Consider the following 25,330-nt stretch of genomic DNA (forward strand, 5'->3'; position numbering starts at 1 on the left):
GCTAAAGGTCTCTACATAATGCCTGATACAAGGTCTCTCTAATTCTAAAGCTGATTTTCTTTGCTACAATAGGGGTGATATGTGTTTTCAATATCATCTTAAGCTTTCATGGCAAATCCTTGGAGCTAATCCAATAAATAGAGCACTGGCATAAAACATATATGTTTGCACATTATAAAAGAGGCTTACTGTATCTATGCTTTATCATGCAGGAAGATTTAAATAATAAAAACATGGAAAAAAAAACTGTTATATGTTCTTTAATAGCAAGGACATCTCTTTAATATGCTGAGATTCGAAAATCAGCAATTAACTATACAATCAGAATTGTTAAGTATAGTGAAAATTAGGAAGATTTGAATGCATTGTGTCTCTGGGTTTTTTTGTGCATATAGGGCTAATATGTAATAAATCAGAGAGGATTAAAATGACTGCCTTCTTAATCCCAGATAGTTAAAATGACTGCCACCTTATAACAAATTTCAGTAACTTTCATGGGAACGTCTCTACCCAGAGTTTCCAGGTAACACCTACAACTACTACAAACATTGCTTACAGGGTTTAGGTTCTTGCAGATGGCATATTCATGGGACCAAAACAATGGTTGCATCATTGTAATCCATCAACAATCATGACATCCAGTGTTGTCACGACGATGACAACTCACCAAATAAAAAGAAAAACGATGCCCGCCGACACGTCCGAACCCACCGAGAGGCTGGGAGAACATGGCTGCCAATTTATTGTCCATCATTGGCACCCCCTTTATCTAGGCTCACATCACTCCCTTCCTCAACCTGGGAACCAACATTGGAGCATTGAAGTTGCTGCGCATCCTCCAACAGCATGGGACTGGCACTATGTTTGAAGAATTTAGCTGACTCCTCCGTGTATGATGATGGGGCTACAGAAGGAGTAGCTATGGACAAGGAGCCTGTGGAATAGGCCACTTTGGCAGCTGCGGTGGAAGACAAACTAGTATGAGCCTGGGTGACAGAGGATGGGGAGGCTGAGAATGGCTTAGTTATCCACTCCACCACCTCTTCTGCATGTTGTGGCTCAATAACACGGCCAGCACTGGTAAAAAAGGACAAGCATGCCCTACCTGCACAGGATACACCATGTCCAAAACCACCACTTTTCACTTTGGACACAGAGGCTGCTTGCCCTCCTTTAGCTACCTTTTTTGGGAGGGATTTTTATAACTTTTTATTTTAGAGTGGGGGATGGGAATTTGGTGCTTGGGTGCAATACTTTTGTGCTTGGTGCACTAGAAACCATTTTATTATTGTTTTTTTAAAATTGCTGCGAAAATTAAAATAAAATTAATGTAAAAAAATTAAGAAAGAAAACAAAAACACTGGTGAGACAGAAGGAAGAACATTTGTGACTCAGAATGAGGAACACCTACTGTGTAGAATTTGGAATAGCAATTATGCCCTAAATAATTTTTCTGCTGCTGCTACAAAACAAAATGTAATTAAATTAAATTAAAAAAAAAAATCAAAAAAGCCAAAAAATAGGAAACTACTGTTGATGCAGAAAAAGGAACAGCAATTATTCCCTAAATATCCACTGCTGATGCAAAAGAAGGAACGCCTGGGACACCTAAGGGGGAACACTAATGAAGCAGCTACAGAACCTTATGCTCCAACAAATAAATAAATAAATAAAAATTTAACAAAGAAAAAAAGTGGAACAGCGGTGGTGATGCAGAAGTGCTGTAAAACACACTGACACCACTACACTGCTCTTCACAACACCATGCTACACTACACTATACTCCTAACACACCAATTACTCCACTAAACTCCAGCAACACACTACACAAGGCTGCTGTGTAAGCAGCCTTACATAGTGTAGGGTGTGGACACCGTGACTTTCGCCAAACGTGGCTCTCACAGTACATTGTGCTGTGACTGGCCAAAGCATTCCACCTGACCTATGGTCAGGTGCATTGCTTTTGCCAATCATGGCTCTCACAATTCACTGTGAGAGTGCAGTGCATTGTGGGGTACTCGGTGGGCGAACAGCCTGCAGAACGCCCTTACCATTTGTGTATTCAGCGAACACATGAATGGTCGATGTTCGAGTCAAACTTACATTCAACTCGAACACTATTCATGGACAGAAATAAATAAAGGTACCAGCACTAAAAGCATACCCATGAGGTAAGTTAAAGAGTAAATAGGTGGTGCACACACCTAGTGCATTAGCCAATGTTTATTCAAGGGTATAAAAGACAAAAACATACTCACAGACGAAGCATGTATAAAAGCTTTTGCATTAAGAAGATGGCCACAACGGCAAGCAAGGTGATCCAACTGTCAGTGCGGTCAAATGGCTGACGTGTTATGGGGATGAGTCCCTTTCCTCATAGCCGCTGAACAGCCTCTTAGACTGGTACAAATGTGTAGTAGATAAGGAGGACCAATGCTCTGGATAACGTTGCTGCTGTACAGTCTAAGAGGCTGGGCATCTGATGGAACATCTAAAGCATTGTCTGACTGCTAATCTCAGGAGATTTAGAGTGAGGTTTGGTGATATCACTGCTGTGTCTCACGGTTCTTTTTCCTGGAGAGGAAGTTGTAGTAGAAATCCTGCAGTGCAAGAATCCCACTGTTTCTACATTATTCATTCTGTGGATCTGTGCTTTCTAGATTTCACCTGCTGCTTCCTGAATTATTCCTCCACCAGTCATCAGATCTCCAGTCATCAGGGGGACAACTCTGATATGAAGAAGTTCAGTTCATACTAAAATAACTCCCTGCGCACAGAGACACAGTGCAGAACAAGGCATGGCAAGTCAGTATTTATTTATTTGAGGTACTTAAATAGTGCTGTCAATTTACACAGCACTTTACATACAGTATTTATTGTACATTCATATCAGTCCCTGCCCTAGAGAAGCTTACAATCTAAGGTCCCTAACTCATATTCATACATACACATAATAGGGCTAATTTAGACAGGAGTCAATTAACCTACTGGCATGTCTTTGGAGTGTGGGAGGAAACCGGAGCACCTAGAGCGGGGGTCACGGTCTACCTGTCGACTGCGGGCAGGTGACAGGTAGACTGCAAACAAGTACCTGCGCTGCCAACCCTCACCTTTTAGTTGCCAGTCCCTCTCCCCCCCTTTCCTCCAGCCTCCACCGCTGCTGCTACTGACATTCTCAGTGCACAGGTGAACAGCGGAAAGTAGAATACAGCAGGGCTCAGTACGGAGGGCAGGTGGAAAAGCTCGCCAAATGAACGTTTCATATTAATGCACAGGTGATTGGTTGCTAGGTCAGTCCTAGCAACCAATTACCAGCTTGTTAATATGAAAAGTTAATTTGGCCAGCTCCTCCTCCTGCCCTCCGTACTGAACTGTGCTGCCTTCTGCTCTCCACTGTGCACTGAGAATGTCAGCAGCAGTGGAGGAGGCTGGGGGAAAGGGAGAAGACATTGCAGTGTCCTCCCTTCTCCCTCTCCCCATCCATGGATAGGTATTTTAAAAATCTGAACTTCCAGCAAGTGGCTGGGAATTGGGATTTTTCTGCCCTTCCCCTATCCTTGTGGGAGGGGAGGAGGAGATGTTAGCTTTCGGCTGCTCCAGGAGGACAGTAAAGGGGATCGTCAGCAGGTATTTTAAAAATCTTAACAGGCTTATGCTGGAGCCCAGCATACAGCTGCCTTAGGACACCAGGGTAGCTGGGGGGGGGGGCAGAAAAATCCCAATCCCCAGCCACTTGCTGGGAGTTAAGATTTTTAAAATACCTGCTGACGATCCCCTTTACTGTCCTCCTGGAGCAGCTGAAAGCTAACATCTCCTCCTCCCCTCCCACAAGGATAGGGGAAGGGCAGAAAAATCCCAATTCCCAAATTCCCAGCCACTTGCTGGGAGTTCAGATTTTTAAAATACCTATCCATGGATGGGGAGAGGGAGAAGGGAGGACACTGCAATGTCTTCTCCCTTTCCCCCAGCCTCCTCCACTGCTGCTGACATTCTGAAATCTAGCATCTCCACCTCCCCTCCCACCAACGTATAACTGCTACAGGAGGAAAATCCAGGGGATCGGTTCTAGTAAACATCTCCCTTGCTGTCCCTCCCGTCCTTGGTTCTCCTTTTTTCTGCCTCCTGGCCCTTCCCCCAAGTGCTCCCCTTTAAAAGGGCTCCTTGAAAAATTGTTAAAAATATTAAAAAATAAAAATGTAAAAATAAAAACTACTGACTCCATCCACTGCCCTACTGACACTAACCTCTGCCCTATGGACACTAACCTCTGCCCTACTGACACTGTCCACTGCTCTGCTGACACCATCCACTCCTGGATTTAGTAACACTTTAAGATAAAATCTTGCATCTTTGCTATGGTAACAGACTCTTTAGCCCATTTAATTGCTATGGCTATGATAATAATAATGGATACTATGATAATGTTTTCTAATTCATATGAACATTGGAAAGCTCAGGGCCAGACTGAAGGTAATTAATAGCCCTGTAATATAGAGAACATTATCCCAAAGATGTGTCCATAACCTCTTTGATTCTAAGCTCTAGTGGGCAGGGCCCTTTGATTCCTCTTGTATTGAATTGTAATGTCACTGGACTGCCTGCCTTCACACTGAGCAAACTGTTGGCACTATGTAAATCTTGTAAAATAATAATATACTGATAACCAAATATTTTAGCCTGGTTGTGAAGTAATCCTGGATAATGATATCAATGCCAGCACAAAACTGCTTTATAGGCCAGTGGCAAAATGCGCATGTGTAAAGAGAGCTGTAAATGTTCTGCTCTAAAGAAAAAGTGTGGGATTTAAAAAAAAATATAAAAACATTCATACTCACCTAGGTGGATGCAGCGTCGGTCCACTGCTACCTCTAACACTGACAAACTGAGTGATCAAAGACAGCTAATTGCTCAGTTCTGGGTATTTAGTGAGCAGAGAGTTGGTGACCGTCATGTCACAGACTCTGTTTTGCCCCTCCAGTGCTCACTGAACTGCCGGGCTGTGGAAAAGGCAGAAGCGGCTGACTCAAGCTCACAGCAGCATGCTGGGAAGCTAATCCAGCTGTTGGTCAGGCATCTTGGTGGATCTCAACATTAAAGTCTGGATCCCTGCAAAGCCTGGACCGGCAGAGTGAGCAATATTTAAGTGCTGTGTGCAATGGTACATCCTCTTCTCATGTGACCCGCCAGCACTTTGGACTCCTTCTCGTCTCAGTATGCCACTCTAGGAAGTGTTGCTTATGGGGGTGAACCTGTGGGCTCATTTATGACCCAGTCTGTGTGTCTATTGACACACAGAGTGTGGCTCAGCCCCCCCCCCCCCCCACTCTCTGCTCACAGCATATGATTGACAGCATCAGGAGCCAAATTTTTGACATCTACATATTGCTTTAAAGACTTTCTTTAATATTTTTAACTTTGCAGCTTTCCAGATGGTCCTGCCATTAATGTTCACCCACTTCCCGTTATAGGGTGACAATTATCTCCTAGTTGTGTTTTTGTGTTGTCACCCTGTCGTATGCTCCCCAATCCCACGAGACACATTACACAGGCATGATCCACAATTCTCACTATCAAGAAGCCGGTCCAGAGCAATGATGTGAAGCCTATATTGAGTGAGTGCATGTTAACATGAATTCGCTGTAGGAAATTGGCAGCACTGAAATGCAAAACAATGAAACAATTCTTCAATGTTACCTGCACTGCCTGGGGAAGAAATATGAACTAGTATTTCTACCAAAGGATGGTAGTAAATACAGTATCTACATTTGCTTCATATGTTTTTTGTAATGGGGCAGTATTTTCAGCCACTATGACTTCATGGTAAAAGAGGTAACGTTATGGGAAGGATAAGGGTTTTGTAGTACCTCTGTTTCAGCACTTTTATGAAAGGTTGCCTAAAAATTCTAATTTTTTTAAAAGAATGTGTCTACTACAACATTCCGTAGCTGCTATAGTTGAGAAATGTGGGAAAAGGGCATTCATATCTGTATGCTGAAGCATGGCCTCTTTACCAAAGCTGCAATCTTGAGGTTTGATGCTACTACCCATTAACCCAGACCGAGCGGTCGTAGAGGTGGTGGGGTTGGCATGCTCTTGTCACCGCTGAGCACCTTCCAGGTCCTCCCAAACCCCCCCACTCTATCCTTCTCCTCCTTCGAGGCCCACTGCATCCGGCTCTTCTCTCCCACCCCTCTGAGGATTGCAGTAATCTATCGACCTCCTGGACCCGTATCCCACTTCTTGAATGACTTTTCTGCCTGGCTACCCTTCTTCCTCTCCTCTGAGCTACCCACCATCATCCTTGGTGACTTTAATATCCCTATAACGTCAACAATCCGGCTACATCCCAACTCCTCCACTTAACCTCTTCTTTTGCACTCACACAGTGCACACAATCCTCCACCCACACCGACGGGAACAAACTGGACCTCGTTTTCTCTCATCTCTGCACCCCCCACAACCTCACAAACACCCCTTTCTCTCTCTCTGACCACAACCTCATTACGTTCTCCGTCTCCTCGTCCTCTAACACCTCCCCCCCCAAACGTCAACCCATCACCAGCCGTAACCTCTGCAACCTGAACCCGGCCCCTCTCCACTCTGCAGCTGACCGTCTTTATGACAGTATCCTTCCCCTGTCCTGACCTTCCACTACTGCGTATAACAACTCGCTGTCAGCTGCCTTAGACTTCTTAACACCCCTAACCACACGCAGCATTAGACCCCAACCGCTTCAACCCTGGCAGAACGACCACACTAAAAATCTTAAATGACACATTCGTGCGCTGGAGCGATTATGGCACAAAACCAGATCCCCTGGAGCGTTCTCCCTCTACAAATCCGCCTTCCTCACCTACACCTCCTCCCTCCATGCCGCCAAACAAGCCTACTTTGTAACCCTCATCAACACCCTTTCCACCTGTCCTTGCCGACTCTTCTCCACTTTCAACTCCCTATTCTCCCCCCCCCCCCCACCTCCACCCAGTACCTCACTCACCGCCCACGAGATTGCCAATCACTTCCAAAACAAGATCGACGCAATCTGTAAGGACATCACCAATGCTCAATCTACCTCCCCACCTAGCCTCCCTCCCACTATAACTCCATCAACTCTCCCCTCCTCTGACCTCGCAACCGCCCTGCCCCTCACCACACCTAACATCCCGCTCACTATAACCTCCCCAACACTCCGCTCCGTCAGCCTTGCTACCACTGAGGAGGTCACTAAGGCCTTCTCAGAAGCCTGCCTCAGCACTTGCCCCCTTGACCCTGTCCCCACACAACTCCTCCGGTCACCCTCCTCCTCCATCCTACGCTCCCTCACCCACATCTTCAATCTCTCCCTCTCTACTGGCGCATTCCCCTCCCCCCTAAAGCATGCGCACATCACCCCCATACTCAAAAAACCCTCCCTGGACCCCACCGACCTGAACAACCTTAGACCCATCTCCCTGCTGCCATTTACATCCAAGCTCCCACCTCACTAACAACAACCTCTTCCATCCACTACAATCTGGCTTCCGTCCCCTACACTCCACCGAAACCGCCCTACTCGAAATCACTAATGACCTGCTAACCGCCAAAGCTAATGGCCACTACTCAGTCCTCCTACTCCTCGACCTCTCCGCAGCCTTCAACACAGTTGACCACCCCCTCCTCCTTAATAAACTACACTCCCTTGGCATCAGATACTCCACTCTCTCCTGGCTCTCCTCCTATCTATCCCAACGCTCCTTCAGCGTTACCTATAATGCTACCACCTCCCCCTCTCTCCCCCTCTCTGTTACGGTCCCCCAAGGCTCTGTCCTCGTGCCCCTTCTCTTCTCCATCTACACCTCCTCCCTCGGCAAACTGATACACTCCCATGGCTTCAACAATCACCTCTATGCCAATGACACCCAAATGTACCTCTCCACCCCTCACCTCACCCCTTCAGTCTCCGCCCATATCACCGACCTACTGAACGACATATCAGACTGGATGTTGCTCCATTTCCTCAAATTGAACCTTTCCAAAACCGAGCTCCTAACTTTCCCCCCAGCCCACGCCCCCCCCATCCTCTCCATCACGACCAACAATGCCACCATCAGTCCCACCCCGCAAGCCAAAGTCCTAGGTGTCACTCTAGACTCAAACCTGTCCTTCCAACCCCATGTCCAATCACTGACAAACTCATGCAGGCTCCACCTCCGCAACATCTCCAAAATACGTACATTCCTAACCCCAGACACTACTAAACAACTCGTTCACTCCCTTATTATCTCACGTCTGGACTACTGCAACTCCCTTCTCACCAGCCTACCCCAACACAGGCTATCCCTGCTTCAGTCCATCCTGAACTCAGCGGGCAGACTTATCCACCTTACCAACCGCTCCGCTTCTGCCACCTCCCTCTGTCATTCCCTCCACTGACTTCCGATTGCCCAACGCATTAAATTCATACTACTAACATTGACATACAAAGCCATTCATAACACTGCCCCAAACTACCTCACCGACCTGATACCCAAATACCACCCAACCCGTGCTCTTCACTCCTCACAAGACCTCCTACTTTCTAGCTCTCTGGTCTCCTCCTCCCACGCCCAACTGCAGGACATCTCCAGGACTTCCCCCATCCTCTGGAACTCACTACCCCAATCCATCAGACTTCCACCTACCCTCCTCACCTTTAGGCACACCCTGAAACCCCATCTCTTCAGGGAAGCCTACCCCACCCTCACCTAACAGCCGATCTCCTCCACTCCTCCTACCACTCCATCCCCCACAGCCACTTCCTCCTGTACCACTATCCCCTCCATCCTAGATTGTAAGCTCGAAAGAGCAGGGCCCTCGAACCCCTCGTGTACTGTTTTGTTACTGTATTGTCTCATGTACTGTCCCCCACTATAATGTACAGCGCAGAGCAAACCTTTTGGCGCTATATAAATACGGTATAATAATAATAATCTTCTGAAACTATTTGGTGATCTGTGTCCCCTGTGTTTATTCCACTGTTTAGACTTCATACAGGAACAAGAGAGAAACAAGGAAACTGATTTCACTTCTTGGTAACTGTATAGATTTTTTTAGAAGTTTTTCAAGTCTGTGGAGGTACAATCAAACGAAAAACCCCTAAGTGAACAAAAACCGTGCAAGACACCAAGACAAACAAGTGCACTTAGGGGTGTGCTTTGTCCACTCACCCAAAGGACTAGGACCTCTACCCTGATCCCCCGGGGCACAAGGCTCCTGACAGGGACAAAGGGTTTCCAACACGGCCCTAAACTTCCAGCTAGGCCCGAGGACCCAAACCCTCCATCCAAGTGAGAAAACAAAAACATACAGTAAGTGACAAGTAACAAAACAGCATAGAAAAATAAATAAATAAGTGGCCATGCATTAGTGCACTGGCTAGGCCCTGAGGCTGTAGCAAAACAATATCCCGGAACTTAGCAAAAAGGCCTAGCCCTAATTGGCACAGTTCAGATAAATTGTTTAGAACAATGACCATGTGCACTTTTCACATGTGAGATCCCACCCCCAATGTGTTACTAAGAGCACCCCTGGGGTGACAACTCCTGGAGGGCACTGCTCCGAGGAATCTCTGCCTCCCCGGCCCCTGGCCAGACAAGGTAAACCCATTCAAATCAGGAGGAACTGGGCCCATCTGGTTTTTCTGGGGACATTACTCCCATGCCTCAATTGCCTGTGAGCGCCCCAGTTTCACTTCCAGACGTTACTAGCTTTCAGAGCCCCCATCACACCAGCAGGAGTACTATATAGCCAGCCATCCTCACCAAAAGGCAAGAGTGACTATGGAGCACCCCTAATGGACATTGATAGGAACAGATATTGCACTTGATCGTAACATCATCTTCCTAGGCTAAGACCAAAACACATGATTTCAGATTTACCTTTTAAACCATATGTAGGTGAAATATGGGTCTGCAGTAAATTATTGAGATATAGTACTACTCTAAAGACTTCAAATATACACCAAATAAAATAAGTATACAAGGAAGAGTTACTGCAAATATGGATGAAAACTGGTTGGTTTAGACTGTGTGTGGATAACTGATAAACTGGAAATCTTCTTGAATGTCTTCTTAAACTATAGTAAATAGCATTTAATGTTTTAAGTATATGTAAATCCAAAATTCTCATATAAATTTTATGCTTCAATATTTTTAGATAGATAGAGTTTTTAAAGGATAAACAGGGAAAAACAGGGAAAAGAGGTAAGGTTCAGTCATACAACATTACAGTAGACAAATATGGTTAATCATTTGTTGTAGATCAGCCCTCTGGAACGATGGGGTGTTGATCTTGTTTAGCAATATCATCAGAGGTATTCGTGGGTATTTGAAGAACCTTGGTGAGGAGTTTGGGGAATTATGGGAGGTGGGATGTTAGCGGAGAGGTGGTGGAGGGTAGGATTGGGGAGGGAGGAATATAACTGGGGAATTGAGGAGATACCAGTCTTGGTGTGGAGTGTGAATTCATTTCTTGAGATGTCATTAGGGTTGTATATAACATTTTGGGTGGTTTAGCCATCGGGTCCACTGGATATTGAATTTGTGGTAGGAGGAAGTATTGATTGCGGATAGTTTTTTCATTTGGCATTGAGTGTTAAGGTCTGTAATTAATGAGGAGATTGAGGGGGTATTATTTGTGTTCCATAATCTAGTAATATTAATTTTGGTGGCAAAGAGTATGTGGGTAATAATTGATCGGGAGCGTGGATGGAGTTTCTCGGTTCTGATGTGTAGGAGTGCTAATGAGGGGTTTGGGACTAACAGAATTTTGTTTATTTCAGAGATTAATTGGAATGTAGTGTTCCAGAAGGAGTGAAGTGATTTGCATGACCACAAAATGTGGATTGTTGAGCCTGGCTCACCACAGAGTCTCCAGCATGTAGGGGACTGTTTTGGGTAGTAAATGGAAAGTTTAACCAGGGTCAGGTACCATTGGTGGAGTATTTTTAGATATGACTCCCAGTGGGTGCTACATCTGGTAGCTTTATAAGTGATGCTGAAGGTATTTTCCCAACATTTTAAAGTTATTTGGGCTGAAAGGATTTTTTCCCAATTGGTTAGGGAGGTTGTTTGTAGAGTAAATTGAGAGTTTATGAGGTGTGTATAGAAGGTGGATATACCTTTACCCGGGTATTGGGGTTTGGTGAAGAAGATGTAGGCTGTAGTTGGTATTATAGTAATGTAGGGTAAGTTAGTTGTTAGTAGACAATGAGCGATTCTGAGGTATGTAAAATTTTCAGTAGTAGGAATATTGTATTTGGATTCAAGAGTTTGGAATGGGTGTAAGGATTGATTGGTGTAGAGGTCTCTTATGTTGGTTATTCCTTGTTTTGTCCATTGAGATAGATCTAGTAAGGGAATGAGGAGGTGTAGTATATTGGTTGGGACAGGTACATGTTTAATGTCTTTTAAATTAGAGGAAAGAAGGTCCCTCCAATCTTGTAGGGAGGCTACAATGCAGGGATGATTTAGTTGGGGTTGTATACGTTTGGACGGTGGGGTCAAGAGTATATTTTGGGGTTTAAGTGGTTGAAAAGGGAGGGTTTCCATTATGGACCAAATTTTTTCCTTTGAAGGATTCCACCAGAAGTATAATTGGTCTGAGAGGGTAGCTGTGTAATAAGATTTGAGTTGTGGGAGTCCTGCTCCTCCTTTAATTGTAGGTCTAATGAGAAGATTGGTGGTACATCTCGTTTTTTTCGAGTTCCATATGAATTTTGTGAGAATTGTTTGTAGTTTAGAGAAGAATGAATTAGGAACTGATAAGGGGAGTGTGCGGAATATATACAAGATTTTGGGTAAAATATACATTTTTAGGGTCGCCACGCAGCCTAGTTTGGAGAGTTCTGAGGTGCGTAGAGTGTTTAGTTCTTGGGGTATAGTTTCAAGCACTATTTTGTGTTTGTTGTGTATAGATGGTCTGTCGCTGGTGTAAGTCTGATTCCTAGGTAAGGAATGCTGTTTGTTTCCCATGAAAATGGGAATTGTTTGGTTAGTTGGCTTTGAAGTTGGGTTGAGATGTGAAGGTTAAGTATGGAAGATTTGGGTTCATTAAGTTTGTAGAATGAAACTGTTGAGTAAGTGAATAGGTATGAACGGATCATTTGGAGGGATTTTTTAGGGTTGGTCACCATTAGTATTATATCGTCCGCAAATAGGCTGATTTTGTGTTCCATGCTAAGGTGTGTAATTCCTGTAAATGTTCTGTCCTCTCTGAGTTTGGAAGCTAGGGGTTCAATAAGGAGTGTGAATATTATCGGGGAGAGTGTGAAGCCTTGTCTTGTACCATTTGTTATGTCGAAGGGGTCGGATAATGTGCCATCTGTCAGAACTCTAGCAGAAGGGTGAGAATATAATGACAAGATGGCCTTCATCATCCAACCTGTGATGCCAAATTTATGAAGTGTCAGTTGCATGAATTGCCAATGTATCCGGTCGAACGCTTTTTCTGCATCCAAAGATAGGAGCAAGGAGGGGGTCTTGGTACTTTCTAAATTGTGCAGAAGGGAGATAATTCTTCTGGTAGCATCGGGTGCTTGTCGACCTGGGATGAAACCTACTTGATCCGGGTGTATTAGAATGGGTAGGTAGGGGAGAATCCTTCGGGATATGATTTCGCGTAAAGTTTTATGTCGGTATTGAGTAACGAAATTGGTCTATAGTTCTGGACTAGTTGGGGGTCTTTGCCAGGTTTTGGTATGGTCGTTATGATAGATTGCAACATGTCTTTGGGGAATGAGCCTGTGGTGGCAGCGTAATTGAAAAGTTTGGTCAGGTGTGGTGATAGGTCTGTAGCAAGGTGTTTATAGTATTCGTTAGTGTATCCGTCATTTCCTGGCGATTTATTAATTGGTAGTGTTTTGATGGACGTTTCTATTTCTTTGGGTGATATTGGGCTGGAGATGGTATCAAGTTGCTCTGAGGAAAGCTGAGGAAGATTGGTCATTTGGAGAAATTGTTGTATGGACTCTGTCGTTGGTTGAATGGTGTTCGGGTCGTTTTTAAGGTTGTAAAGATTTTGGTAGTATACTGCAAAAGGGTTCGCTATATCCTGGGGGTTTGTGTTTAGGGTATTCGTAGATGGGTGTTTAATTGAGGCTATTTTAGATTTCAGACGTTTTTGTTTTACCGATTTGGCTAACAACGAGCTGGCTTTGTTATCTAGTGAGTAGAATTTCGCTCTCATTTTCTGGAGATTTAGATCGTATTTGTGGAGTAAAAGGGATCTTAATTTATTTCTATCTGCTGTCAAAGACGCAGAGATTACTGGGTCTTGAGATTTTTTGTTTTTTTCTTCATTCGTTTTGATTGATGTTAGGAGGTTATCTATATGTTCGGTTCTTTTTTTGTTAATGCGGGCGTTTAATGGTATAAGAATACCTCTCATGTATGCTTTATATGTTGACCATAAAGTGGTTATCGATATATCAGGGGTATCGTTAAATTTGAAGAATGTTTTGTGTGCATCAATTATCTGTTGCTTGTAGTCTTGGTTTTTCAACAGGAACGAGTTCAGTCGCCATAATCGGGGTATAGACGAGTGTTGTTTGCTATCAAGAGAGATTGTGATTGGAGCATGGTCGACCACGTGATAGTGCCAATCTTGGAGGAGGTAATGTGTTGCAGTGTCCATTTATCGGTGATGAAGAAGTCAATTCTAGAGTAGGATGAGTGGGATGGAGAAAAGTAGGTATAGTCCTTTTCTGTACTGTGTTGACATCTCCAGACGTTGTAGAGATCGTTGGAATGGAGAAATTGGTTGAAGGTCCGTCTTGGAGATCTTTTGTTGGATGAGGAGTCCAGAAGAGGATTACAGATGATGTTAAAGTCTCCGCCAATGAGTAGTCTGCATTTTCTGTGTCGATTTATGGTGGAGATAAGTTTGTTGAAGAATTGAATTTGATTGGTGTTAGGGCCATAGACGTTCACCAATGTATATGTAGTATCGTTGATATTGCAGATCAGTATATGGTAGCGACCTTGTGGGCCCACTGTTTCCGAAATAGATTGGAACTTCTCTTATAGTTGTAATGACGCCGTTCTTTTTTTTAGGATTCGTTGCCATATACATTGTGGAGAACTGAGGAATGTTGAATTTAGGGATTTTAGAAGAGGCGAAGTGGGTCTCTTGTAGGAATACAATGTCAGGTTGAATGGTGCGGTCTTCTCTCGAAAGCAGGGACCTTTTGAAGGGGGAGTTGAGGCCTCGGACATTTAGCAAAGATATAGTTCTCATTTTGTTGAATTGTAAAAAGTCTGCCTTGGTGTTTGAAATTGAGTTTCGTAGGGAAGCCCCATTGATATGCAATGTTGTGGTTCCGTAATGCTTTGGTTATGCTGAGGAGCTTCTTACGGTTGTTTAGTGTGGCTTTAGACAGGTCTGCGAACAATTAAATGTTTGCTTGGGCTGAGGGGATGGAGGACGGATTTCTGGCTGCAATCATCACTTTTTCCTTCATGTGGTAAAAATGTATGTGCTCTAATATGTCTCTGGGAATCGTCGCCGGTAGAAATGACGATTTGGGGATTCGATGTGCTCGATCTATAGCCAATTCCATGTCAGTGAGGGTGGGAATAAGATTTTTCATATATTATTGTATGAAAGGGACAATGGCGTCTGTGTCTGTGGATTCTGGAATCCCACGTAATTTAATGTTGTTCCGCCTGGAGCGATCTTCTAAATCTGCCAGTTTGAGCTTGATTTGTTTGATGTCTGTCGTATGGTCTGTATGTGCGTCTATAAGTTCGTTATGTGTGGTGCACATGTCCCCTAATTTGTTCTCAATATGGCGGATGCGTTTTTCATGGTTTTGAACCGTATTGGAAATTTGGGATAATGAAGCCGTCAGGTCGTTTTGTAGTGTTTGTCGCAGGGAAAGGAACATGTTCTTCATGGAAATCTCCGTGATAGGTTGGTCAGAAGCAGGATAGGATTCAATTAAAGATGGGCTGCTAGTTGTAGGAGACAGGGGAGGAGAGGACTCACCGGGGTCTCCTGGGTAGAGGGATCCCTTCAGCCTGTGGTCCGGATGATATGCAGCCTGGTGGTCTGTGGTCTCCCCTTGCTGCTATTGCTGGGCAGATGAGCCGTTCTGCAGGGGGCCGGCGCCATCTTGGCTGCAGGGAACGAGTGCCGGGTAGAAACTCGTCATTTTAGCAGGGTGACCCGGCGCTTTCCTCCTGCGGGTCATAGCTCTGTCGGATGGCGAGGGGTTAATGGCTCTGTTGAGCTATTTATGATTCCCTGGGGCCGTAGTGTGCAGGTGTCAGGCTGGCGGGTGGACAGAGCTCTCTTCAGTGAGCGTCCATCCCCGCAGCCGGCCGCGCATGTGCCCCTCATATAAATTTTAACATGAGGTCCTTCCTCATGCACTTCCTATTACAGGATGACAACACAGTGTTTGTCCCAAATTTTGCTTCTGCATTGTCACCTTGTTACATGGACTTCAGATGTAAGTTACAGGTGGCTATTTCAATATGTGTTATGTAGATATAGTCCTCTGATGTAACCAAAAGGAAACCCACCCTGAGAATGTCTGCAGGAAATCAGCAAAACTGAGAAACAACAAAGATTGAGAAAGTGAAAAATATTTAACAACAATTTTATTCAGTTAGGGTTTACATATGATGTAATGTTTTCATTCAGTATCATAAACATGAATAATAATGTACTAAATTGATTCTTAGACATTCATAATTATCACGGTTTTTGGAAAAACTTTAGCAAGAGAACAGAGCTTTTAGCACCAGATCTAAATTTATACTTGGTTTTATGTATAAATTTAGATTTTTTTTTATCTGCTGTTAAATCTAAACAGCCAATTTAGGTACTATAAACTAAAAATTAATGCATGTTTAAACTGAGGTATAGCATCTGAAGCAATAAAATGCATTTTAATATATGCCCATACATTGATATTTCCTTTTTGTTGGTTTGCAATTTGGAGCTTAAAGCAATCTGAATAATGCATATATTTCTCAATAGCCATTAGGCTAAAACCCCTCTTTAGTAAGCTGTAAGCAAAGCCATAAATAGCACAAAAATAGAACAGACATTGCCGAACTGTGTATATTTGATGGCATATATTTAATATGCTGTATATAATGTGATATATCCATTAAGTCAAGTGCGTGGAATATATGAGCATTGTTAATATACTGTAAGTACATTCAAATTCCTGCTAAAAAAAATTCTGATTTAAATATTACCAGTGAGCAGCATTCAAAACTATATGCTAAATTGCTTTAAATGTAGCTAATTCAACAGGTAACTCTATATAGCAAAAAGTTTGTGGACACTAGAGATAAGCAAACCCACTGTAAATCTGAAAAAATTAAAACTAAAGTCCAATCTGGAAAATCAATTCTGGCTATTTTTAAGGCTCTTATTCAAGAGATTGTCAAACAATGGTCTTCTGGTCTCAGGAAATCTCAGGAAGTCTCTGGTCTCAGAAGGTTTTAGGCTCTCAAATTTGCTATTTTCCCTGCAAGGAAGGGTGGATCAGCAGCTCTTCACACAGGGAGTAATTGCTCATGTCTGCATGGAATCAGTCCAATCACCTACTTTCATACTATCTATTGGATACAATTGTGCTGCTAGTTTTGATTGGTCACAGTGATCACATGGTACAGACTGGGCCAATCACAGCCAATCTGTGTCACGTGATTAGCTGTGGCCAATCAGAGCTAATCACAACAAAACAACCTGAATTAATCGATTCTATTCAATAAAATGTTTGCTTATAGCAATGAAAGTCAATGCTAAAAGCAATCATGCCGTGTAAAAAAAAAGTACTGATCACTTCCCCAGAGAAGTGCAATGTTACTATGGTAACATTATATTACTCTGGTCACAGTGTGTTATAAAAAAATAAAAAAAGTAATAAAAAATAAAAAAAGTTGAAAAAAAAAAAATTTTCTTACTGTCACCAGTCAGTGTCCCTGGTCACTGCTACACCAGTGATATGATGACTCTGTACTGCACATTATGTAAAAAAAAATTATGACTTTTTTAATGTCTTCATTTTCCATAAAAATATGACAAAAAATTACAACTTCAAAAAACTCACCATGCCTCTTAAATACCTCAGACTGTTTACTTTATCTGTACTGTCCTGACATTTTTGAGCCTCAAGAAATGAGATAGGGAGTCAGTACATCAGGACTGATCGATTTTCAGATACAGTATAGTTTGTGGACTCTATAACTTTCCTGCAGACTAAATAATATACACGGATTTGGGTTATTTCACCAAAGAAAAGCAGCAGTATACATTTTGGCCTAAATTTATGAAGGACAATTATTTGTTTGCAACATTTTATAACAGAAACCAAGAAAAACCACCAGGAATTCACAAGTAGTGTCACTCAAAAGGAGGTGGATCCTCTCTTTTAAAGAACTGCATATTTCAACCCTATGCTGTCCACATCCCAAGTATGGATAACTGGCAGGTAGATTTTCTCAGTCTGGATCTGGGGGTATTGACTTTTTATCGGTAGGTGTAACAGTCCCTTTGCCACAGATGGGGGGCATGATCATCTGGAATCTCGATTCAACAACAAACTGAAAAGGTTTATTGACAGGTCAAGGAACATTTAGGCCTTCATAGTGGACACTCTGCTCACTTTATCCGATCAGTTCCAGCTGTTCTATGCTGTTCTGCCTCTCCAGCATCTTCGTTCTCTGTGCCGCAGGATTGAGAAGGAGGGCATTCTGGTGATTATGGTGAAGTATATATAGGGGACATTTCTGCACCTCTCTATTTCAGCAGTATCCAATCACCTGAAGGTAGCTGCATATAACCTATGGTTAAAGTTTAAAGTTGAGTGGGGGCTATATAAGGGACATTTCTGCACCTCTCTATTTCAACAGTATCCAATTACCTGAAGGTAGCTGCATATAACCTATGGCTAAAGTCTAAAGATCTTATGTTCCGTACTGTGATACTAGAAAGGTATTTTACTGGTAAATCAAAATTCTATTTTTTTAATCAAGAAATCAGCGCGTGTAATTATTACACTGTAAAAAGCACCCAAAACATTGCATTGGGTACATGCGCAGTGTTTACACATTTTCAACAGGACCCACACCAGCTATTTTTGAATCTAGAAATCAACCTAAGGGATGCACTGTTACCGTTTTTTTTATCGGCGAGTACTAGTATCGATACTTTGCCAATACCGATTATTTTGTGGTGCGATTTACGTTAATGGATGCAAATTGCACAACAAAGATTAGCAGGCAATTTGAACAGAAATGCGATTCTTGTCCAAATCGCATGCAGTTTCCCCACTGCTCCTGTGTGAACCCAGGCTTGTCATAGCCTGAGTTCACATAAGAGTGGTGCTGGAAACCTCCCTGCAGGCATCCCATGGTGAGTCTCAGTGGAAGTAGAGGAGAGAAAGCGGCAGAGATTTTAATTCCTCCCCACTTTCTTTCCTCTCCTTGCAGCGATGACAGTTTGGTTAGATTGGTCAGCACCCTCCATGTGAAGTAAAGTATCGGTTAAGGTATCGGGAGTATTAATAAATGCCCATGGTTTTTTAATAGGATGTCCAAAAAGCCATATAGGTGTGATGGTCAGGTGTCCTCACACAATTTGCCATAGGGTGTACAGCCAAAATGTAAAATTATAATGGATATACCACAAGTTTTTTTTTTAATCACTGTTTATCTACTTGAAACATTATCTCTAGTAATAAGTAGAATCTTCTATGTTCTTCTAGAAAATAGAGGACCATAGACATACACCACAACAAGAGCTAAAAAAATATTGCAGCAGAATACGTTTTTCTTTGTCACCCAAATATTAAAGTATTAGATAATCAATTCATAGATTTGTGAGAGTTTATAATAATGCATGCTACCTTTTAAATAAAATTCTAATGCAGTGCAATACTTTTAAAATAAAATGTTCCAAAATGCTAATCATATGCAAACCATGCACAAATTGCCAGTTGAAAGCTGTTTTCTTCCATTAGCATCAGAAGTAATTAGCATGTTTTAGGAACAAGATGTGCAAACCTTTATGCTTTCACTAAATGTATTAAATATTTGCACTTGTCAGGTCAATCTCTGCCTACAAAATGTATTAACTTACTCACTAGACTTAGTTATTAACTCATATACTAATCATTTCTGTGTAGTTCAAATTTAGTTAACATTACACATCTACATTCACTAAATAAAACATTTCTTTAAACTGTAAATTCTGACAAAAAAAATGCATTTTTTTTAAATTCAGCTCACTGTCTTGATTTTTGGAATATCCACATAATTCCACTGTCCAATTTTGCTATTTAATTAAAAGTTGTTTCACTTATGTATTTCTAAGATGTGCACAAAGGTGCTTAACCCAATGTGCACAGTTGCTTCATTATTTTATAAAGATGTTCTTTCATAAATGTACATCACTATATTAGAATTTTTTTTCTAATAACTATTTTTATTGAATCCAGGTTTATTAGGCTTGGATGACAATCTATAGGGTTGCAGCCACTTTTGGAAATTTACATGAGATGAAAGCTGAACTAACTGGATTGGAAAAGTTCAGGTGACCACTTCTTTACAAAATAAATGTAGTGCTGTTTGTTGAAATACATGAAAGCCCATAGGATCAGAACATATTAGTGTATACTATAATAAGTTAAAAAAAATACAAATGACTAAAAGTTCTCTTGTGTCAACTGCCAGTTTATCATTGTCAGCTGAAAGGGAGAAACCTATAAAGAAAGAAAAAGAGATTTGTTTTGACTTACCTGATTTAAAGCACTGCGTAAACTGTTGGCGCTATATAAATCCATTATAGTAATAATAATAATTTACCACTGGCTTAGAAGAAATTATGTTTTAAAGATATAACACAACTCTGATAGTTTAATCCAATCTATGCACCTTCACAAGCATTGTACTCCTATGGAAAACATGTTTAAATGTGTGCAAAATTTTTAGGAATTGAGACATTTGTACTGCAGTGTTAAAGGGGAACTTTGGGTGCACTATGCATAAAGAACAAAGACAACATATCACTGCACTAAAACAGAAATTAAAAACACACAGGTCTTTTTCACTAACAGTTGTTCTTGCACAGATTTTAACCTTATTCAAAAGACCACTGGAATAGAACGTAATTTTTTTTAAAGATACGATTCAACCCTCATATTCTTAAGCATAGTACTGCTAAGAAAAACACATTTATATTTCTTCCCATTTTCCAAAATGGAGCCATGTAGACTTGGATACAATTTGGTTATACTTTGCATGAAGTACAATGGCAGATGTCCTCCAAGGACTCCTTATCACTGCACCAGAACTGATATTTAAAAATAGCAGGTGTTTTTTTTTTCCATAAGAAGTTTATTAACACAATAGAGAGCATGACCATGCAAGGCAGTAAACTAAGCAAATCTGTATGCAAAATGCAAGACAAAGATACATATTATACCAGAATATGGACAAGGGAGAACACGGTGACATGTAACCTTAAACAGAAACAAGAAGTCTAGTAGATAAAGATAAGCCATGAGAAATGACCAAGTATTGTAACCAAATGCAAACAAGAAGTGATAACCCATCAGAAACTCCTGTCCAAATTAACGATGCAGCTTTGAGTCACCACCTGGAAGGGAGAAGAAAGAGAAGAATAGGAGTGGGAGGAAGGAGGGGTAGGAGGGACAAGAATATAGGAGAAGAAGGTAAAGGTTGGGAATAGATGAAGGGATCTAAAGTTAGGGGATACAAATTTGTTCATTCTCCTATCCCCTACAAACAGGATGCAGATCAGTCCAATAGGGTTGCCTATGGCTGAAGGTGAACCTCAAACAGTATAGGTGGTATAGGAGCCGTAGTCTCATGATTACAGCATACGTTTTACTTTTGTGGACATAAGTCATGGTAGACAGAAATCACCTTAAAATGAGTCCAAAAGAGAAAACTTTAGAGAGTATTGCTCTTGAGATTTCTGTGAGTTCCTCTATCTCTTTTATCGATTCTCCAGAACCATTCCTCTATTCTCATCGGAAAAACAGCAGGTCTTTCTGACCCATGGTTTTCAGTGAACAGGTCTGATGGTGCCTAATCACAATTTTAATGGTGATCTACTGATAAGAAGCTATTCATTTTGTTTTCCATTCATCTTGGATGTTGTTGATATAAGCAGAATAAATAGAGTGCAGAAGAACAAAAGAGCAGACTTTATAAAATTTTGATGTGAACATATGTAAATTGAAATTAATATCGGAAATGTAATTGCAAATTGTAATCTGCTTCTGCTCTGGGAATATTGATGTAAGAAAACTTCTGGCCAAGTAGGATCATTTACCTCCATTACCACCACCCGAGAATTGTTAATAATGTCATAAGAAAAATTTGGGGATTACATCCCTGTAGACAATGAAGAGTTTTACAAAGTATCTCACCAAAAGTGATGCTTTTACTGCAAATGTTGGTTGCAATTTAACTTCATGTTCTGTGCAGGTATCAAGGAAAAAACTTTTACTAGTTGTTTGGTGTTCTGTATGTGTGAACTGTGCAGCAGAACAAGGAATGATCTAATCACCACCCATCTGGACATCATCATAAACCCCACATTCCTCCCACACTATACAGTGTCTCTTCATTTTGGATTACACCACTGCATAAAGGCTTTAATTTTACTCACTGGGAGTCAAGATATTATAACAACTAAGCTAGCTCATCCTCCAGTTAAAATCACACTGGTATAAAGTATTTTGTTTTGATAGTAAATGAAAAAAGTTGCAGTGCCAGCCTTTTAGTGCTGATTTTAAAAAACGCTTGAGTTCTGTAGAGTTAAAAGAAAAATAATGGAGACAGGATGTGATGAAAACATGTGGAATACATTAGTAAACAGGGCAAGTTCATTTAAATTGGTTAATAATGCCGTCTTCCACGGTGCCCATTATAAACCCTAATGTACTAGGGATTAAGAAATACATTATGTTTTATCAGTGGATGCACTGCACAAAGTACTTAATCCAGTGTTAAATCCTCATTGTAAATCTACTGTCTGTATACAAACAGTAATTCTTTGCTTAATTCCCCCCCCCCCCCATATAACTAATTATGTCTGACAATTCTCAGCTACAAAGAAAATATGAACATAGAAAGACACTCAGACGGCATTACATGGCTTTATTTATTTAATAGTTTCTTCCAAATTAACTGTTTTGATATTTTAACAATTGCAAGAGCAAAATGCACAGGCACTTTACATTGTTTATTAGATACTATTCTAAAAGGCTAATCTAAAATTCTGAAAGGCAACTTTAATTTGAAAATGGTTTGTGTGTAGATTTGTAATTAAAAATCACTATCTCTTTTTATAATTTCCATAACTCAACTGGATTTCAAATAATGTATCATAACAACACAGTAAGTCATTAGTGGTATTACTGATGTTTGTGTCATTGTTGAACTAATCACCTCAGCACACAGCATTGACAGTTAAGGGAAGGCCCCTCTTTGGTTCATAAGGTGTTGTCCTAGCAACCATCTTGATGCAGTCAATAATAGGGCATACACTGTAGCACAGAGTACAACCAGTACAGCTGTCAGTGATGGTGGGAAGGTGGGTCACAGGATCAAACTCGATAGCCTGCAAATAGAAATAAATGGTTTGGATGTCACTTTAATGAAGGTCAACAGCGCCCCAGATTAAGTGTCCACATTTTCTTTGCAAAGCCTGTTAAAGACCTATGTACAAAACAACACTGTTGCCATGACAACAATTTAGTGGAAGAAAAAATAAAACATTTCAAGAGAAACATTACTGTTTTAGTTATGATAGCTAGAAAAAGTGAATGATAGTATTATGGTTACAAGTTAAAATACACAGATTACAAAAGTTTATTTAGAATTATGCATGATGGTCATGTATATAAATTTATTTAACCCCTTTCTGCCCAACTTAGCATCCCTTTAACTGGATCCAGATTCCTACAGGGCTGGGAAGAACTGTCCAATCACATATCATATGTAAGTGCTTTGTAAGTTCATTAAAGAATTTACAAAAAAGAAATATAAAAAAAATGAGATTCATAAACAAAGAGTACATAAAAAAGCTTCTACTTCGGGCCTCCAAAAATGTATGGTTTCCAGGAGTGTTTGGATTACATGTTGGAATATCCTTAAAGGCAGGGCTATCCCATTCACATCAGACCTGACTCCCAAAGTAATATACAGTTTAAGCAAACCAGGCAAGGTTTGGTTCACAGGAGGTTAGGCAAACCCAGAAAAAAAGTCTGTGAATTTTTTTTTTTATTAATATTTTATTAAATTTTACATTTCATCTCTTCCATCAATTAAAATTTCAATATAACTTATTCAATTATTTTCACCCAACATACAAAATATACAAACTCCCCCTTCCCCCCTCCCTATCCCACTCCATACCATCCCTCCCCCCCCCCTCTTCTCAGCATCATTTCTCTCTCTTTTGGAATCCTAGGGTTTTCATGTATTCTTCTTTCCTATACACTTTCAATTAATTTAACCTTAAACTCCTCCCACTTTTTCCATTTCTCACGAAAACACTCCATTTTATCCTCATTTATATGGTATAGTTCTTCCATCCTGTATATCTGATCTACCTTTTTAATCCAGTCCGATATTCTTGGTGCTTCTTGTTCCATCCAGAATTTAGTAATCAAACCCTTTGCTGCATCAATATAGTGCAATAACCCAGAATTGTTATACCTTTCGACCGTTAACTCTGTTCTATAAAAGGGACATACCCATTTCCTTTAATATTTTTATCCCACTAGAATCTTGTATCAAGTGAATACTTCTTCCCAGGGGCGGACTGACCATTTGGAAACTCGGGCACTGCCCGAGGGCTTGGAGTTAGTAGGGGGCCCCATGAGATGCCCCTGGTACCTTTTTCATAGGCTTTTTTGAGTTTGGGCAAGGACACAGGAGCCCCATGATCCCCTATTGCCTGGGGGCCCCATGAGTTGTCAGTCCGCCCCTGCTTCTTTGAAATATTTTTGAATTTTGTGACACTCCCACCAAATATGACCTACTGTGCCCTGTTCCCCACAACCCCTCCAACATAAAGATGATTTGTCCCTATTTTGTTTGTGTCCTATATTTGATGTCATATACCACCTCTCCAAACATTTATAGTTCATCTCTACCACTTTCATGCTTACATTACCGTGTGTTAACTTGTAAATCTTTTTTTGTTTGTCCTCCTCTATTCTTATTCCTAATTCTCTCTCCCATCTCTCCATATATTCAGGTACCATATTTGTTGTTAACTTAGTAAGAATTTTATATATTTTCTAAGGTCAAAGTTTCCCAATTCCCCTTGTACTAAACAAATTTTCAAATGGGTTCCATTTTTCTTTCTTCCTTAGGGGCCTAGGAAGTTTTTCTATAAATGTTTTAATTGTAGATACCGCCACTCATTTACTTTAATGAACAACTCCTTCTTCTTTTTCAATTCTACTAAGGGGCAAATTTCCTAGCCTTTCATTAGGTCTCTTAATTGAGCATCTCCCTTCCTTATCCATCTCCCTGCAATCTTTTCATTCCCCGGAGGAAAAAAAACTGTGTTTACAATAGGCATCAACATAGAGTTAAATTCCCATCCCATCTGTTTGTGCATTGTGTCCCAAGCTCTCAAAACAATTCTTGTAAATACACTTGTGCTTTCTATCACTCCATGAAAGTGAGGTGGCAACTATATTATCTTATCCAAATGTGTTTTATTAATGTGTTTTCTATATTAAGTCTGTGAATTCTGAACATAGCACCAAATCTTATGAAAGTCTATGGGAGCCAAATCTTTTTATACTCAGTACTCATTCCCCACGGGGGACAGGCATCTGGGGACTCCCTTATTATAAAGGGGCTTCTAGATTCTGATACGCCTCCCCTGCAAACCTCCATATCCTCCTGGGGATTACATATGAACATAAGACCCGTGTCCCCTTAGAAGGGGAATCTGAATCCTAGTGAGATGCTACTAACAACAACTATTTCCTGCCCTCAGAACTGCACAGCATTTTAGTGAAAACAAAGAGAATATCTGTAGGAGAAGCTAAGGTCTGTCATCCAGTTTCATCCTAACAATACTGCCCCAGGCATTATTTGTGCTCCTGAGAGTTCAGCAGTGCTTCAGCTAGTATCCCCCTCCTCCCCCCTCCATCCAGGATGCTCAATCTCTCACTGTTCTTCCGTGACACATTGCGCAGTAAGACAAGCAAAATAGATGAGTTGGAAGCTTTGGTGCATGAAGAGAACTATGATTTAATTGGTATTTTTGAATCTTGGCTTCATTCTTCACATGACTG

General features: G+C 41.3%; 1 protein-coding gene across 1 annotated transcript in view; it reads right to left on the bottom strand.

The window, feature by feature from the left end:
* Positions 1-22,149: 22,149 nt before the first annotated feature.
* DPYD (dihydropyrimidine dehydrogenase) overlaps positions 22,150-25,330 on the bottom strand; it is a 1,720,296-nt gene continuing 1,717,115 nt past the window's right edge. Inside the window, exon 23 of the mRNA XM_089677280.1 lies at positions 22,150-22,629. Coding sequence (XP_089533406.1) covers positions 22,459-22,629 — 171 coding nt within the window. The 3' untranslated portion in view covers positions 22,150-22,458. The remainder of the gene's footprint in view (positions 22,630-25,330) is intronic.

This window comes from Staurois parvus, unplaced genomic scaffold, assembly GCF_062004578.1.
Source record: "Staurois parvus isolate SC_StPar_1 unplaced genomic scaffold, SC_StPar_1.0 ptg000183l, whole genome shotgun sequence".
Taxonomy (NCBI): domain Eukaryota; kingdom Metazoa; phylum Chordata; class Amphibia; order Anura; family Ranidae; genus Staurois; species Staurois parvus.